Raw genomic sequence first — 18,964 nt, forward strand, 5'->3', positions numbered from 1 at the left:
CTTTTCTGTGTCTGACTAGTCCAGTCTTAATTGCGTCCAGACCCTCGCTGCATATAATTTATCATTTCTTCTGTGCGACACAGGAAGATTCCTCAGCAGGATGTGGGACTGCATTGTTTGAGTCCATCCACAGCACTTAACTAAGTTCACCCCGATGGCAGTGAATTTTCAGCAAGGATTCACATCCTAGCTGTGCACGTGTGGATACTCCAGGGCCTTGGTACCTCCTTTATCAGATTAGAGCCCGTGACATTTATCTTCCAGGCTTCTTGAGGATGATGTTAAATGTAACACAGAGAAGATCAACAAGATGCTAGACACAAGATAGGCCTTTAATTAAAGAGGTATGGGCCAAAAAGTGAACACCATTGCACGGTTCATAGAGGAAATAGAAGAGGTGATAGAGCAGAGAGTGTGCCGCTGAAGAGTCTGTGGCCTGAGTGGATGTAGCCCTTGAACCAGCCACATGGACTTGGTGTGTGTGTACCATTTTAATTATTTTTGTTATTTCTTTCATTTTTAGTTAGTTTTTGTAATTTAAAGTTAACACACGGACATAAACAATGAAAAGAAGGTCCCATTTTTAGTGTGTGTGTGTGTGTGTGTGTGTGTGTGTGTGTGTGTGTGTGTGTACAATGTAGATACTTTTTTCTTTTTTTCTTTTTGGTGCTGGAGGTTGAACCCAGGGAATTCTACCTTCGAATTTTACATACTCAGCCCTATTTTTATTTTTGATTTTGAAACAGGGTCTCACTAAGTTGTGGAGAGCCTCACTAAGTATCTGAGGCTGGCCATGAACCTATGATCCTCCTGTCTCGGCCTCCCAAGTACTGGGATTACATACATGTGCCACCATGCCTGCCTGTAGGTTCTTTTTTTCCTCTGCAACAATTGGGTGATATTATTATACTTGTTTTGTACCTTTGGGGTTTAACTTTGAAGTTCCATCCATTTTCATTGGTGTAGAATGGGGACCTACTGGCAGCAGCTATCTGCTGGCATCCTTTGGCTTTTGCAAAGTTTACTCTCACGTCTATCCTTGTACGCTAGTGGGTCTAGCTGCAGAATGCATCCTTAGGGATGGAATGGCTGGGCCAAAAGTTAGTGCAGTTTAGATGCTACTGATATTATGATGCGTCTCTTAAAACAGCCCCACGTTGTGCTCTTTTCCAATCCTACGTAAACTGGACGTATTGCCTGCATATCGCAACAGTGTTTTATGAAGGTGTTTTGACTTTTGCCAGTGAGCTTGGGGAGGTGAAGAGGTGATGCCTGTGTAGACTACCAGTAATCCCACCCAAGGGCCAGAGGGGAAAGAATTATTAGAAAATAAGAGGTGAGTGAAGGTTGGATTTAGATATAAATTTAAAGGGAAATTGATAACCTTCTGACAGTCACTGTGTGCCAGGCAGTGACTTGACCAGGCCGCTCACTTCTCAATCCTTGTAACCCTATCAGTCCACACACATTATACCCCATTGGACTCTGATGCTCAGTCTCTGTCTGATGGGCCTCCTGCGACCTTCTCCGTTTACCACTGAGGAAACTAACACTGAAAAGAGATTAAGTCATTTGTTTAAGGTCCCAAATCAGTTTAAGTCAAGACAAAGATTCCATTTTTATCTCCTTGTTTATTGCACCAGATCGGGATTTCACTCTGTACTGTTGAGGCCACAAGAGATCTGAATGTATGTATTTCATCCACAGTTGGAGTTTAATAATTGCATTTGATTCAGCCACTTTTTATAACCAAAGGAAGAGGCTCCATTACCGTTGAGTAGACTTACCCTTAAACACAATGGCATTGTTTTTACCTCATTGATAATAAGTTCTCGGTAAGTTTCCCCCTCAGAGAATCTATATTCCTTTCCACCAGAAGGATGGTATTTACCCAACGACCACAGGACAAACACTACCTGAGATGGGGACTCTAAGCTTCGGGGGATTTTAAGATTTTCTTGTAAAAGATTACATAGTCACTCTTGAATTCTACCCCTTAGTCTTCTGGAGTCTTAAAACTGGCCAATAAATCCCTCCTTGATATAGTCTTGGCAGCCTGGCTGGCTTCTGTACCCTCTTCCCCATGGTTTGCTGCCCCCTTTGAGTTCAGAATCACTGGCATTAGAGGGTTCCACTGAGATTCCAGCCCTCTTCTCCCACTTGTACTCAGAGTTCAGGATTTCTTCTGTGTAGATCAAGGGTGTTTTCCACTTGAATGAGAAGTGTGAGGCTTTAGATTTTTTTTCAAATTTTAATGGTGATGTAGCATTCACTTATAGCCCAAAGTCTCAGTGAAAAGATGATTTCTACAGGGCACACAGATTGGGTGGGATGATGCTGGAGAATGCGATGGGAAGAAAGGAATTAGCAATAAACCAGCTGGGTTCGGTGGCACACGCTTATAATCCCAGCATTCGGGAGGCTGAGACAGGAGGATCACAGTTCGTGGACAGCCTCAGGTACATAGGTCCTTTGCAACTCTGTTTCAACAATAGAGAATTAAAAAAAAAATAAGGCTGAGGGTGTAGCTCAGAGGTAGAATGTTCCCTGGGTTCCATCCCTAGTACCACGAAAAGAAAAAAAAATAAATAAATAAACCTTTTATATGTGAAAAAACCAACCTGGGCCAATGACATTTTTTCTTTTAATTAATTAAAAAGTCCTGACATTTTTTTTGTTTGTTTTTATACAACTGGGAATTGAACCCAGGGGCATTCTACCTCCAAGCTACACTCTCAGCTCTACTTTTTTTTTTTTTTTAACTCTTTATTTTGAAACAGCGCACTAAGTGGCTGAGACTGGCCGCAAACCTGCAATCCTGTCTCAGCCTCCCAAGTACTGGGATTAAAAGTGTGCACCGCCACGCCTGGCTAGGGCTTGACTTTTGAATAGTAACAGAACGCATCCCGACGATGGCCATTCATTCAGAGATGTGTATTCTGGAGAATTTGCCTAAAGTAAGCTGAGTGTCAGTGTCTAGGAATAGAAAATGAGCACTCCAGCGCTCTTAGACATTAACGGGCCTAAACTTGAAAACAGAGGCTTAGTAAGTTTATGCTACCTAGCTCTGGAACATCAGCTGAAACTGCCTAAGCTCTTCTGCCTTCGTTGTATGCCAGCCTTCATCATATAGGCGCGTTTCATTCTGTCATCCACATTTTATAATCTGTTGAGAGAATATGGTTGGGGGATTCTTTTTCTTTTTGGTGGTACTGGGGTTCCTGGAAGCCCTTCTACCTCTGGGATACACTCCCAGACCTATTTTATATTTTTTTACTTGGAAACAGGGTCTCTTAAGCCAGCGTGGCTGGCTTCGAACCTGCACGATCCTCCTGTCTCCACCTCCCAAGCTCGGGGATTACAAGCGTGCGCCACCATGCCCGGCTGGTTGGGGGATTTTGTTCATTTGTCTCTTCAGAGCGGACTGTGACTTATTTCAAATCTCTCATAAACAGACCTGTTTTTTTTTTTAAACTCAGAAAAGAGGTATATACACAAGAAGATTAAAATGTTAAAAGTTTAACATGAATTGGCTCAAACTATTTTTATACAAGAAGCTTAGCCAGTTGGTAGGATGTATGATTTTTGTTTAGTTTTACAAATTGCCACTCCACCTTTAAGTTGTGCAGTAAAAGAATACAGGCTATGCATTTATACTGTCTGCCGAAGTCAGAGAGACTAAGCTTGTTATCTCTGTGAATGATCAGCTGCTTAAGATGTGTTTCAGATTAACTATATAAATAATCTAACAAGGTCCTTCACTGTGCGCTTCTTAGAGCAAACAAAATGCAGTGTGTTCTTATAACCAGAGAGCTATTTGATTTTTTTTCATCTTTGCCACATTTGGATATAGATTGATATAGAATTACTTAATATGCTGCATATAAATTAAACATTAAGGAGGAGATGGGGAGAGGCTAAGTGGCCCCATTCTGCTCTTTGGTTCCACAGACACTGCCTGAAGGACACCGCACTTCAGATCACATGTCCTTCTCTTGAAAAGCGATCGCCAAGGTTCAAGTAACATTTAAGCACAGCAGGCAGGTGTATAATTTATGGACCTTTTTTTTTGTTTTGTGTTCTTATTTTAATGAAAACCAGGAAAATGGCAAGCTGTTTTCAGATGTTAACATCTTTCTTTCCTTCCACTTTGCCTATGCAGATCGGGGCCCTGAAGGACTACTACCACTTCTACCATAGCAGGACGATTAAAAGGTCAGTTCTCTCGAGCAGAGGAACCCACAGTTTCATTTCAATGGAGCCAAAGGTAAGAAGAACCGGTGGGTGGGGACCAAGAAGCAAAGCTTCTGCATTTTTAATTGGTGATAACACACTAGAAGCTGAGGACCAGATGAAGCTTGAATTTCGAGAACTGTCAAGCTATCCTTTGGTCCAGTGTCCATGCTTCCTCTATTGGAAAAAAAAAAAAAAAGGCAATGGCTTGATTTTTACCAATGTGCCACTGTTATCCTTGCTGTAGAACAGCCCAGGGATAGCTATAGGCATGGGGCTCTCATAGAGAATGAGAAGGTACAGGAGGCTGGGAAAATTGATTGAAAAGGTTTGAAGTAAGGATACCATGCTATCATAGTCAGGCGCAGTGCTGCACACTTGTAATTTTGGTACTTGGGAGACTGAGACTGGAGGATCTCAGGTTCATGGAGAGCCTCAGCGATTTAGTGAGGCCCTCCATAACTTAATTAGACCCTGTTTCAAAATAAAAAATAAAAAGGGCTGGTGTGTAGCTCTGAGGTAGAATGCTCCTGGGTTCAATCTCCAGTACCAATGATAAAAGAAAAGAATACTATGTTATCTATCTGCATACACAACTCAGGTTCTATGCATTCCATAGAGAGAGGGATGGAAATCTTTTAGAGCTTTTAGAGCTTGGGTCACTATGAATCCTGTGACTTTTCCTGCCATTGATAGGTACCCCCAGGACTAGACCATCTCTGGAACAAGAAGGATGCTTGCACTCAAGATGGGTAGAAGCCAACTCTTGCTTTTGTAGGCTCACCCAGTATCTTTCTTTCATTAAGTCCTTTTGGATTTTACAGATAATACACATTCCCTGGGAGAGCTGGAAGGAAGTATGGCAGGCTTTGTACCCCAATATTTTAGTGAGGCAAAGCAGCTTTGCCCTGAGAGGTGGGACGTCCAGGAGTGTTAAGGACAAATAGATAGTACTCAGCTAAGACTCTGAAGTGGAGCCAAGTGTCCATTCTTACTATTAAACTGCAGGAAGAAACTAACTTCTACTGGAAAACAGATTGACCTTTAAGATGTGGCAAGTGAAGAGGAAGAGGAAAAAGCTATGCCAACTTGTCCCAGTTGTTCTGTGGGCACCACAGTGCATTATTTATTGATTAAGGCCTATTGTTTTTATTCCTCATTATGTTTTGGGTTTGTCGTAAGAGCTTCTTTGCAAATAGATTGGTAAACAAGTTTGCACCAGCAAGCCTAGCAATCTCAGCTAGAGATTCCTTGAAAATTATATTCCTTATTAAAGCAAAGAGGCTCTTTGAATTACTATGCAAATCAGGTTTGCAATTTGGAGTCCTGCCCTCTCTCTATGTGCCACGGTTTACTTTGTTTAATTTTTCTCTGGAATATTATGACACAGTGTTCACAATTGTGAAATTGTATCTTGGTGGTTAGTAAAAACACATTTCTTTTAGGTTCCAATTTTCTGTGGGTTATAGGAACATCCTCTAATACTTAAACTTCAATGGCCTGTAGACTGTAATTATTTTCCTTCATCTCTATTCAGAATTTAACTTTTCCGGAAAATTAATCTGTTGGGACAATCTTGAATTAGCTACATTTTCAAAGCAAAGCCACATTTTTTTCATCTGTTCAACAACTGTCTTGAACTTTGGTAATTAAAATGATTTCCATTTTAGATCTCATGTGCAAAATTGATGTGAATTTGAAAAGCCAAGTACTAGTTGGTTTGGTAAGTTAAGAACAGAATGTAATGAGACATTTGTTTTCATGAAGAAGGATTTACTGAATATGGAGCTATTTCACTAGTAATTGTTATCTTGGGCATCTTGGTTTTCATTTCTTCTTATCTCAGTAGATGAAAGAGCTTATGCTTGACCCAACAGAGACCTTGGCTCTGGGGACAAATCGTACCTGGAATGTACCTCCTTCCTCGTTCAGTCCAGAGGTACAGGGCCTTTTTATGCCAACCCAGGGTTAAATGTTCCCCCTGCCACTCATTATAAAGAACACCCTTCCCCTGCCCCAGGTAGGCTGTCTGATCATTCTCACGCAGCACTTACAGAGAGGGCCACCACCATTACACCAGCTTTACAGACAGAGCGCCACAGGTCAGCTTGACCACAATAACTTACATATATTTTTATAGTCTGTTGATTTACTGGCTAATCCTTGAGCCCCTAGGATCTGCGAGGACTTGGAGATCTCTAAAGGAGGTTTCTGTTGGTGTCTCCCACAGTATCTTTCAGGGAATCTCAGGACATTCCAGGGCTTCTCAGTGTTGGGGAAGGGTAGAGCAGATAGATGGAGGTGTCTACATTCCTCATTTTCCAGATTCCTGTTCAGAAAGCTTAGGCCCATCTCACTTGTCTTTTTATTTTTATTTTTATTTATATATGTATGTATGTATGTACATATGTATTTTGTGGTATTGGGGATGGAACCCAGGGCCATTCTACCTCTGAGCTACACCCCCAGCCCTATGTTTTATTCTTTATTTTGATACAGGGTCTCACTGAGTTGCAGAGGGCCTCACTAAGTAGAAGAGGCCGTCTGTGAACTGTGATCCTCCTGTCTCAGCCTCCCAAAATGCTGGGATTACAAGTGTGTGCCACCACACCTGGATTTTTATTTTTTAAATAAAAAAGAAAATAGTTTATTTACATAGAATTTGCAAAAATGTTACTAAGAATTACTATATACTTCTCTCAGACAACCTAAATGTTGGTTTCGTACATTTTTGGATACTTGATTGATCAGTTTTTCTCTTTATCTACACACATATATATGTATGTATGCATAGGTATGGGGACGTATTTTCTGAACATTTGGAAGTAAATTGCAGACATGATTCTCCTTTAACTCTAAATACTTCCTTATGTATTTATGAAAAACATGAACATTCTTTTATGTAACAATATAGCAATAAAAACCTGGATATGGACTTCGATTCAATATTATCCTTTTTTAATTTTATTTTTATTTATTTTTATTTTTTATTTTTGGTGGTACTGGGGTTCCTGGAAGCCCTTCTACCTCCGGGCTACACTCCCAGACCTATTTTTTACATTTTTATTTGGAAACAGGGTCTCCTAAGCTAGCGTGCGTGGCTGTATACAGACCTTATTCACATTTTTCAACAGTCTCTTTTCTGGATTACATTTAGTTGTCTGCTTTCCTGAGTCCTCTTTTCTATGTCATACTCCCTTCAGCTTCCCTTTTTCTTTCTTTAGTGAGCTAAAAAATTTCTGAAGAATATAGATCACTTATTTTATAGACTGTATTTCCAGTTGGGTTTAGCTAGCATTTTACCTGTTTCCTCATGATTAGATTCAGCTTTTGGCAAGTGTCACTCTCTTCTCAGTGCTTCAGCTGAGACGGTGTGGGATGTTGATTTGTTTCCTTGATGGTGTTAACCTTAATCACACGATTAGCATATTGTCTGCAGTTTTCTCTACTTTATAATTACTATCTTTCTCTTCATAATTAATAAGTATTTAATAAGAGATTTGCAAGGAGATATGTATATTTGTTTGTTTTAGGTTGCTATAATGAAATACCCAAGGCTGGGTGATATGTAAAAAAAAAAGAAGGAGGTTTATTTAGCTCATAGGTTTGAAGGATGAAAATCCAAACATCACGGTACTAGCTGTGCCTGGAGTCCCTCTGGCTGTGGCATGGCATGGCTCATAGCATCATGGTGGGCGTGTATGTGAGACGGAGCTCTCACATGGCAAGACAGGAAGCCAGAGACCAGGCAGTCTTGCTCGTTTGTAACAACCTCTTCTTGTGGCAACTGACTGGAGCCCAGTGAAAACTCCCTTAATCTTTTCTAAGGGCTGCACAGTAACGATCTACAAACTTCCCAATAGTCCTCACCTCCTATTACTCCTAATATCATTAAGGATCAAGCCTTCAATACATAAACTTGCTTTTTATTTTTTTGCAGAACTGGGGATGGAACCCAGGAGCATTCTACCTCTGAGCCACATCCCCAGCCCTAATTTTTATTTTCTATTGTTGAAACAGGGTCTCACTGAGTTGCAAAGGGCCTCACTCAGTAGCTGAGGCCGTCTGTGAACCGCAGTCCTCCTGTCTCAGCCTTTCAGATGCTGGGGTTACAAGTGTGCGCTACCATGCCGGACTTATAAACTCTTAAAGATTAACCGCATTGAAGCCGTAGCATTATGTAAATTTCTAGGCTTATTTTACATCCTTCACCCCGAGTTAACCTCATGAAGAGTGTAAGTCAAGTGTCACTACAGCTTACTTTCTTGGGCAGGTCTTCTTCTTTTATTTAATCTTGGGTGTGTGCTTGATGTGTGACTTGTGTGCCAGAGTGGAGGCACATTTGTGGGTTTGGACCGTGTTCAGTGGCTTCATGAAGAATGTTAATGTGTACTTGGAAGTTCTTTTTGATGGCCACCTCCTCAAGACGGGGAAAACAGAAGGATGGATTGCAGGGGACAACACTAAAAAGATTGTGGCTTTTAGTTGCTGTAGTAAATTGCATGGATACTTTTTTTTTTTTTAACCCCCTGCTTTTATTTTTACTTAGAGGGTTCCAAAGAAGAAAACTTAGAAGTTAGAAATCAACCCTCTTGATGCTAAGAAAGTGCTGTGGTCAGATGAGTCCACAAGAGCCTGGAAAATAAGAACAGCCTTGATTTCCATATGTTAACATTAGTGTGATTAGCATTTTAAATAACAGGGACTCACAGACTTCTAAGATAGCAGCATGGTATCAAAACACAGTTTTGCAGAAATTGTTGATACATTGTACAACAGCTTGGCCAATAAGTTCTTCATCCTTCTTGTCCATATCTTTCTTATTGGCTGATCAACCTTTCTCCTAGAGAACAAAACTAAATTCCAAGGACAAGAGTTGAGGTTCTCAAAGCCTTGCCTTCATCTGTTTATAAATCTTTGCCAGGCACAGACATTTTGGACAAGGAGGGTGTTATCTGCAGGAGCACTTTGGATAGAAGCTCTTTATAATGCTCCTTAGCTGCCTAGGCAAACATGGTGTAGGAGGGTGTGCAAAGGAGGTGGTTTTCTTTCGTTTTCATTTTTCTTAAGCTGAAAAACTAAAATTCTAAATTCTGTATGAATGTAGCAGGATATATTTGCCGTTGTAAAAAGAGAAACGAACTGCCATTAAGTTAGGCACCATCCATGGCCGAGCCACACGTGATTCCCCCAGTAAACAGTTTCCTCTTTTTCCCATTAGATTTTATCTGGAGGGTTCTGGCCTGCTGATCTTTTGTTTTTTTCCGGTCCTTTTTCTATCTTCAAATCTATGATAGTTTGAGCTATCTCAGACAAATCTCAGATAGAATCACCTTCTGTCGTGAGCCAAGGATAGGCTTCTCTTCCTTCCTCTTTCTTCTGGGCTCATTCTTGGCAAGCCTGCTGCATCACATGGGTGTGTATGGCTGTGGACCTCACTGAAGGAAAAATTGTTCATGGAATAGCATTTACCTAGAATCATAGACTCCTTTGACCATTGTATCTCTTTCCTATCCAGTGCTGGCATAAACTCCATTCTTCTGAAAGGAGTTTTTACATTTCACATTTCTTTGAGCATATCCAATAACAGGGAGCTCACTACCAGGAAAGCCATGCCTTTCTATATTGGCAGACATTTAACTTGCTAATTATAATTTGCTTGCCTGAAACTTCTACCCATCAGATCTATATTTGCCTTTGAGAATTATATACATTGATAAATGAACTTCTATACGACAGCCCTTTAAATGTTGGAGGCCCTTTGCTTATTCTTTTGGAGAAGGAATTGTCCTTTGGTAAATGTGGCCCAGAATTAAGTTCAAGGCCTTAGCTCCCAGGCATAATGCCTGTTTGCTACATTTATGTATAAGCCATTTCTTCCGAACAGACCTGAGCATTCAAGCATGACTAAGGGTGTCAGAAAAGGACAGGAAGGGAGAAATGAAGTGATTGGAAGTCATTAGTGAGATCAGATAAATCAGACAGGAAGGGAGAAAAGTAAATTCAAGTTCCTTACTAATCCATGGTGCCTATCATGCCCTGAATTTGACTTTCACATGCCTGGAGTTTCTCTTTTTGTCTCAGGAGTAAAATGGGTGTGATAGAGTCCCTTGAAGACCTGGAGAAGTTGTCCAAATCCACTTCTTATCAGTCAAATCCCATTTTCCCCATAGATGCACTTTACAATTTTGGAATTCTAATTTTTTGTACTGCTAATTTTTAACTGGCCCATGGAGGAAACCAGTACATTACTTATTTCTTTTTTTAAGTTGGAGACCAATCCCTAATATTGTGTAAATAAGTTGTTTACAAAGACGTGCTCTACTAGAGGAACTTTTGAGGCAAAGAAACCTTTGTAAGTAGAAGTAGGTACCTGGAGGCGCCCAGGTCAGCCTCCCCTGGCTCGCACACACATTGCCGCCTGCTGTGCCTTGTACTACACGCCATTCCGTTTGCCCTGCCGCGGCTTGGACCTGAGCTTCGCCCCAAGTTCACGTGCTTGTCACGGGGGCCACCGCGGCTTCCCCCGCCCAGCCTGCCTGCGGCGCTCCTGCGTGTTTTCTTTGGCTGATTAATGCTTTCCTCTTTAGTTTTAAATGTGATAATGACTTAGTGGTTTGTCTTTTTTGTCAAGCACAGTTTTATAAGTGTAATACCACACTCCTGGATTAATTCATCGGCTGGGTGGGATGAGCCTGGATGTGCTAAGCTCTGTGGCCTCAGCTTTGTGTTCCTGCATGAGAAGGGTTGTGCTCTCCGACAGGTACCTGAGGCGGTGCAATATTGCCCAGGAGCTATCACAACTGGGGTCATTTCATATTTGCCTCTCATCATCACACTGGTGAATGAAAGTGGTTCCCAAATACCTTGCGAATGCTTTTGGGAGCAGCATGGGCGTGGATCTGACGTTGAGCAGAGACCACCGTGGATTTAGTGGTCAGGAAGCATTTTGAGGACCTATTTCCAGGCTTTCTTCTTTACTGTCTTTTCATCAGCTCTGAAATGCTACCTTTCTAACAAGTCTGTTAGACTCATAGCTTTTATGAGTCTGAAAATCCCACCGGAACGCACATTCTCCCTGGAGAAACATTTTGGCTGTAGTTTGCAACCTGTGATGTGTTTATGGTGACAAGAAGGCTGGCAGTGTGGGAGAGATGGGAGGAGCTTTGTGGGTGCAGAGTTCACTGTGTTCTCCACCTCCCTTCCTTTCTGTCTTATTTCCAGCTTTTCCAGATGTCTGGACAGTCAGACACCAGAGAGTCAGAGTGTACACTGCGGGGATAGCCAACCGGAAGGTTCATATCACAGCTCAGATCCCTGGTAGAGAGGAGTGAATTAAAAAATAAATTCTCAGCTACTCTGGCAAAGCTGCCAAATCTTTATGAGAGAGGGCTTGGCAGCATTTCATTGGAAAGGCCATAAACTCACATGCTTACAGTGGGAGTGCAGGTAACAGACGAGCGAGATGGGCAGGTGTGCAGTCCCCGGGCATGGGGCAGAGCGTAGGCCACCCTGCTGCATGTCGGAGCAGCTGCTGCTCACCTGCAACCCGGTGTCCTCAGCTTGGGACTTGGCTCAGAGCCGCCAATTCAAAAGAACCCGAGACTCTCCATTTTCATATACTGTTCCCCATCGTTAAATGTTGGCAACTAATTAAAAAGCTTTAAAAATATTTGTGTGGGCCAAAAAAAAAAAAAAATACATCGAAAGGATCCCAGTCTGTGATGTGGAGTTGGCTGTGTTGGGAGAAAAGATGAAAGATGGAGCTCAGGACCTTGGTGACTTCTCTTGTGGTCTGACTCTCACCTGGACACGTGGCGTTAGTTCTGCCAACTAGACTCCATAGTAGGGCTCAAACAGGGTTTCTCTTCTGTGTGTTAGTCTCCAATTTAAAGTTGGATGTCTTTTAGTTGTGCACATAAAAGACCGTCGTCTTTCTGGGTGCTGGAGGTGAAGAGCTCATCCTGTTTCTCTTAAATTTCCTACTGATGCCTAGTACTGCCCAAGGGAAAATCTTAACAGACTTGTTGGAAGAAACAGGATAAGTCAAGGGGGGGGGGAATCAAAGGATGAAGGAGGTAGGTTGTGAATGTGGCATAATCATATTTGCCACTTGAAGGAAAGGTACTAATTTGTAAAATCATGGTTACTTACTTAGTTGATATAGTGTTGTTTGGGGGTCAGAGTCTAAGACCACAGGCATTCAATCTAAAAATGAAGAGTAATGAAAGATTCTACATTTCTAGGTTGGTGTAAAGAAGTGAAATTTGAGCTCATCTGTTCTGTTGAAATATTGGGCAAGTTAGGATAAAACAAGTAAGCAGACTTAGAGAAGAAATGTAAACGGCATACAAACAAAAACCCAGCAGCAGCCACAACCAGAAACAGAAAGCCATTTTAATTGTCTGGCTCTGAAAAGAAGTCGTTCTTATTCATGTATTTATATGAATGGATGCAAAAGTAAATAAGAAAGCCATTTAAAATGTCACCATTGGAAAGATCTGATTCATTTATAAGTGCTTATGAATTTTGTTTCTGGGCACAGTTCTTTCAAATGTCAACCAATTCTTACAAGGCAAAAGGAGACACCAGGTGGACCACGTGGACCCTTTCTATTGGTGCCTTGACTAATCTAATTTCTCCCCCTGTCTTTGCAGCGGGAGCTCTTAGCTTCTCTAGCAAACATCCTGTTTGAAGACAGCATTGTTCGGGCATCAAAGTAGAGAAGTACATGGCCTAATAGAATATAATGAAGTGTGCATGTAAGAAAGGACAAAAATGTAGGTTAATTTTCTATAATAAAGTAGTCAGTCCATTAAAATAATGATAAAATCTCTACTTAGAGAAAAGGGAGGATCTTCAAAATAATATGCAGCGTTTCAAAGAGTGAGATATGAAGAGCATATGCATTCCTGTTTATGTTTACATTTAAACAAAAAGGGCCTGTGTATGTCATTGAACTGCAGTTACATGCAGGATAGGGTTGCCAGGATACACAAATACAAATCACTCTTAACCTTTCCACAGTATGATTAAAAAAAAAAACTTTATAGTGAAATTGCATTTATCTACATCAATTATGCTTTGATATTTCAAAGCTAATGAATGTGTTTCTCTTTTCTTCTGACTCTGCCTTTCACCGTGACATCACAGTGGATCATTTTCTCCTTCAGGAAAATCTTGACTCCCTTTCTTGTGATCGCATCCCCTGAATTTTCTTTCTGCTTCCTATCCTGCACCAATAGGATCTCTGGATTGGTTGATGATGGGAAGAATGAGGGAAAGGGAGACTCTCAACTTTTATTTTGATCAACAAGATTACATGGTACCATTTGGGGGACCATGGACATGCTCAGAAATTTGCTGATGGGAGCCTTCATTGAGGGGACTTCTGCTTCATATGTGAAGTTTGGGAATCCCAGGGCTCGGTTAGCCCCATTCTTTTTTTTTTTTTTTTTTTTTTTTTTTAGGTCTGGGGATGGAACCCAGAGGCATTTGACCTCCGAGCTACACCCCCTGCCCAAGTTTTTGTTCTTTATTTTAAAACAGGGTCACACTGAGTTGCAAAGGTCCTCACTTAGTAGCTGAGGCTGTCGGTGAACAGTGATCCTCTGGTCTCAGTCTCCCAAATGCTGGGATTACAAGTGTACACCACCACCCAGCTTCCTAGCCATTTTTATGTTTTGTTTTGAAACAGGGTCTTGCTAGGTTGCGGAGGCTGGCCTTGAACCTGTGATCCTCCTGTCTCAGCCTCCAAGTGCTGGAGTTACGGGCACACTCCACCATACCCCTTCACTCCCATTAGAAACCACATTTACGCTGATGTCTTTGCTTTAGATTTGTAGGTCTTCCTTTTATCTACCTGACATCCTCAACAATATCTAATAAGCATCTAAAACATAAGATGACATGTAGAAACTTTTATTTCCTACCCATCACCATGGCCTCCAGCCTTTTTCCTTTCTAGTAATCGGTACCATGACTAATCCAATTTCTCAAAACAAAAACTCTTGAGTCTCTCTTTCTTCAAACCATTCAGAGGCCTCGTTTTCTCCACATTCACTTGGAATTTATGTCATTTCGTGATCACATACACAGCAATGTCTCATTTGAAGTGTGGGAGTCAGGGCAGCCACTTGGAGAAAAATCACGTTATGAAATAAAGGAGGCCCTGGCTGGATTTAGTGTATTGGGTTTGGATGTTGCTGTACTACTCGCTCAGAGTTGCCTGCTATTAGCAATTCGCTCCTCACTGGGCTCAGTTCACTTGTAAAATCATGGAGCAGATGAGTTATTTTCTCATGTTTGTTCCGATCCATTAATCACCATCTTGGATCAGTGTCACTTGTGATTTTCCTATTGGTCCACATTGCCATCAGATGTGCACTTTTCAATATTCTCTGTTTCTATTTCCTTTCTAAATTTCCTCCTCCTTCTTTCTTCTCATATTTGAAACGTGTGTTATCACATTCAGCTTTCCCGGCAGACACAGTTTTCCCTTAAGGAGCTGGTGTTGTGGTGAGAGTTGAGAGTAGCCTGGTTAGTCTTGAGGCAGATCCAGACTTAACCTATCCAGCCCTGCGCCTGTTTAACAAGGAACAAGTCACGTTGCTTGTTGTTGCAGTATGTGGCAGAGTAGGGTAATGAGACAATAATTAAGTGTTATTGCTGATGTTCCTAAAGATCCAGAGGAAAGCAGTTCCCAATAGTAAGACGATGTACTTAATACAGAAGCTTCTAAGGAGGTAAATACTTTGCCTGGTTTTGGGAGCAATGGAATACTTTCTAAACTGCAACAGCAGTAAAACAAATTTTATGAACATTGGCTGTGGAAACTAGAAATTAGAAATGCATAAGGAGGTAGGTGTTGGTGGAGTCAGGAGAGGAAATAGAAGAGGATACAAATGAAAAAAAAGTTACAAAGGCGATACATGCAGTTAATGAAAATTGTTGGTTGCTATATAGATTCTTCTGTAATCTATTGGCAAGGCTAAGCAAACACTGTGTACATGAGAGGTCAAGCCCGGGCTGCCATTTTAAGGGGGGGAGGAGAAAGAAGTGTAAAGACCTGCAGAATAAGCAGGTGAGAAACAGGACTGTGCTCATAGGACAAGCTCAGTAAGCCCCAGCTCACAGGCAGCTCCTGTGATGGGATTTTCCAGTAGCATCCCTTAGGATGTGAGCATGATTTTCAGACTTATATCTGGGACCAGCAGGATGATCTTCTTTAACCTATATGTGCATTTTGTTTCCTAATCCTCCAACCAGTCTCCATCTTCATCCCTTCCTCCATGAGGAAGGAAGGGATGCCATTCCTTAACATAGAGAAACTCTCCCAGGAATAAAATAGCAGAAGAGACATATCTAGTGTTCAACACCAGATTCATTTATTCATGCAACATCATTCATTTGGTGGCCTTCTCCATGGGTAGTTTTGAGATCTTATTATGTACAAGGCACTGGCTCAGACACTGGAGGTAAAATGAAAAGAGCAGCCCTAGTCATTGTGCATAGAACTTTCCATCCAGTCAAACATAAGGTGTAAACCTGAAATAAAAAGACCAGCCAGCCAGCCAGCCAGCCAACCATCAAACAAACAAAACACAGTTTTCAACATCCCTTTCTATGCTAAGATGGAATACTGGCAACACTGTGAAGTTGAGACTCGAAGGCACCAATTATTTAATAGTTTTGAAAATCTTATAACTAACACATATCTCAAGATTTTATGTAACAGAAAAAAAGTTTTAGCGCATCTCAGATATGGCATGGGACATACTTACACTAAACTTATTTGAATTTTATCTTAAATTCAAGTTTAACTCAGCATACTATATTATTATTTGGTAAATCTTATAACCCCACTTGATACCTAATTAATTTAGAGATTAGAATTGGGAAAAATATAACAATACTGAGATAATAGTACAAGTTGTTAGAGTCAGCTAAAGGGTAAGGACTGATCAAATTTTCATATTTCATGGTAACAGCATGTCACAGATTTCCCATGATTCCCATGTCATAATGCATGCCTTGAAAACATCATATAAAGGAACATGCATAGAGTAACCATTTATTTTGCTGTATATTTATGTTAGAATGTTTAGAATCAGTTTTCCAGTTTATTGCAGGATCTGTAATACAGTGGTTGAAGTCCGCTCTCCCTGATGATTATTTCTTTGGTGTATAGTAGGAAGAAATTCCACAAACTGTTCTTCTATACGCTTGACCCTTAAATCTCCAATGTATAGGTATATGTGTGTGTGTGTGTGTGTGTGTGTGTGTGTGTGTGTGTGTGTTGGGGTAGGATGGGAAATTGCTACAACTAACTTTCTGGGAGCTGCCCTAGCAAAAGGATTTTCAATGAACGCATCTATTTATTAGCCTTCTAATCACCTACCATCTTCCAGATTCTATGACTATCAGAGAAGCCACTATTAGAAGATTTGTAGGTTTGGGAAATGATTTAAGCAGTATAGCAATAGCACTGTTCCTTCAGAGGAGAAAGTTCCAATTCCAGAAGCATGAGTCTTGACCGGTCGTTGAGTTAACCGATAGGATGTGGGTCAGAGTCCAGCCGGGCCTCCAACCTGAGATTGCTGAATTACCCTGAAAGGGCAGAGGCTCCACACGTGGAACCGAGTGAAGATAATGGGGTGAGTCACCAGCTTCATGACGCTACAGCTCAGACTTTGGGGAACACTAGGGTTATATCCTTGGAAATAAACATGGCGATAGTTTCCCCCAGGGGACCAGTGTCAGTACCTGTATGGTGAATGAGTTATCACAGCACAGAGAATGACCAGGCCATTGGGAAAGAGGCGCTTTGCTCAAATAGTCAGTGAGTAAGTGGAGCCCATGTTCTGCCTCATGTGTCTAATTCAAGTTCATGGGTGAAAAAACCCTGTGGAGACAGAGTTCTGCATTTCTGCTGTAATTTCCAAGCTTTGAATCTGAACATTGTGCTAGATGACTAGAAAAAGATAGTCGCTGGAAAAATACCCCACTTCATTTTAAGAGATAGTGGCATGTTTTTATCCTATCCTTTGTGTTAAGGCTATATTTTAATTTTTAGAACTCATCCCTCTAACACGTTCATGTGACATTTTTTAATTTACTAGAGCATTGCAGTCATATATCTTGATGGCATCACACATCACTCCTTTAGTCCTTTCCCACCCCATCCCCGCTCCCTCCTTGACTGACCGACTTTGAGGAGTTCATGAATGTTCACCACGTGCGTCAGGGTGTTTCCCCCTTCCCTCCCCATCTCCCTCAGGTCGCCTTCTTTGCTCATCTCAGGCTCTCTCCTCTTTGTGATGAGTTCCTCCAAGTCCCATTTTCCTCCTAACTCCCCCATATGAGGGACATGATCTGACTTTTCACTTTTTTTTTTAAATTAATTAATTTATTTATTTTTTAATTTTTTTATTGGTGCACTGTATTCATACATCATAGTAGGATACATGCTTTTGTAGACATACATGCACACTTTTCCCAGTCAGCCCCCACCCAATCCCCACCCCATTCTCTCCCCATCCCTCCCTCCCATGCTTGGCTTAGTGGTTGACATCTAGTATTATGGCAATTTATCTAAAATTAAAAATGATAATCTCACATAACAGTTTCATTTGTCTGATACCAAGCTTTTGATGACTTAAAGATAACATTTCAATATTTCTTTTTGCTTTCTTTCTTACCAGAGAATATTTTTTTCTATTTTTTTAGGTGAAACTATCATATATTTATATATTTATTTTTCAGAAAAAAATCTATCCTAATATGGAATATGGACTCTAGGTACCCAAAACGATCTTGAAAAAGAACAAAGCTAGAAGATATATATTTTCTGATTTCAAACCATATAAAGCTACAATAATTGAAACAGTGTAGTACTATTCTCAGGCTGCTTTCCCATTATGCATGAACATCAACTACAATTCAATTTTTGCTTATCATTTTTCTCGTTTTTTTTTTTTTTTTGTAGTAATGGGAATTGAATCCCATGGCAATTTGCCTCTGAGTTACACCCCTAACTCTTTTAATTTTTATTTTGAAACAAGGTCTCGTTGAGTTGCAAAGGGCCTGCCTAAGTTGCCGAGGCTAGCCATAAAACTGCAATCCTCCTGTCTCAGCTTCCCAAGTACCGGATTTACAAGAATGTGCCACCACACCCAGAATTATTTAAATGCGTTTAAACTCATATTCTTAAAGTGTCTTTAAGTTTTGATAAAAGCCTACACCTGTACCAAGATGTGGCTGTTACCATCACCCTGCCAGAACCTCTTAAGCCCCATCCTAGTTGGTTTCCAGAGAGACAATCCCTCCTTTGGTGTTTGTCCACCATCTGATATAGATTTAAGAACAGTATATTGTAAACATTAAATTAGGTTTAATTCATATACAATATAATTGAACCTGATACATTTCTGTTGGATTCTGACAAATGTATATAATAGTGTCACCACCTCGACAATAACCATGGAGAAAAATCTTCTCACCACGTAAAATTTACCTGATATCCTCATCAGCTCCTTTCCTCACCCCCAGTCCTTGTGGTGCCATCTTTTCTAGAATGGCATATGAGTGGAATGATACAGTATGTAGTCTTTTGAGTCTGATTTGTTTCATTTAGCAAGATCCATTTTAGATTTCATTCATGAGGTTGTTTGTGTCAAAGGCGTTCTTTTTTATTGCTGAGTAGTAGTCTGTTATATGAATATACCACATT

At 40.8% G+C, this 18,964-nt stretch overlaps 1 protein-coding gene across 2 annotated transcripts in view; it reads left to right on the top strand.

The window, feature by feature from the left end:
- PCSK5 (proprotein convertase subtilisin/kexin type 5) overlaps positions 1 to 18,964 on the top strand; it is a gene marked incomplete at both ends in the record, with an annotated part of 434,445 nt that overhangs the window by 38,120 nt on the left and 377,361 nt on the right. For both annotated transcript variants that reach the window (XM_080709117.1, XM_080709118.1), the window contains one exon: positions 4,163 to 4,267. In XM_080709117.1, coding sequence (XP_080565243.1) covers positions 4,163 to 4,267 — 105 coding nt within the window. The remainder of the gene's footprint in view (positions 1 to 4,162; positions 4,268 to 18,964) is intronic.

Source organism: Muscardinus avellanarius (assembly GCF_963383645.1).
Source record: "Muscardinus avellanarius genome assembly, chromosome: 13".
Taxonomy (NCBI): Eukaryota; Metazoa; Chordata; class Mammalia; order Rodentia; family Gliridae; genus Muscardinus; species Muscardinus avellanarius.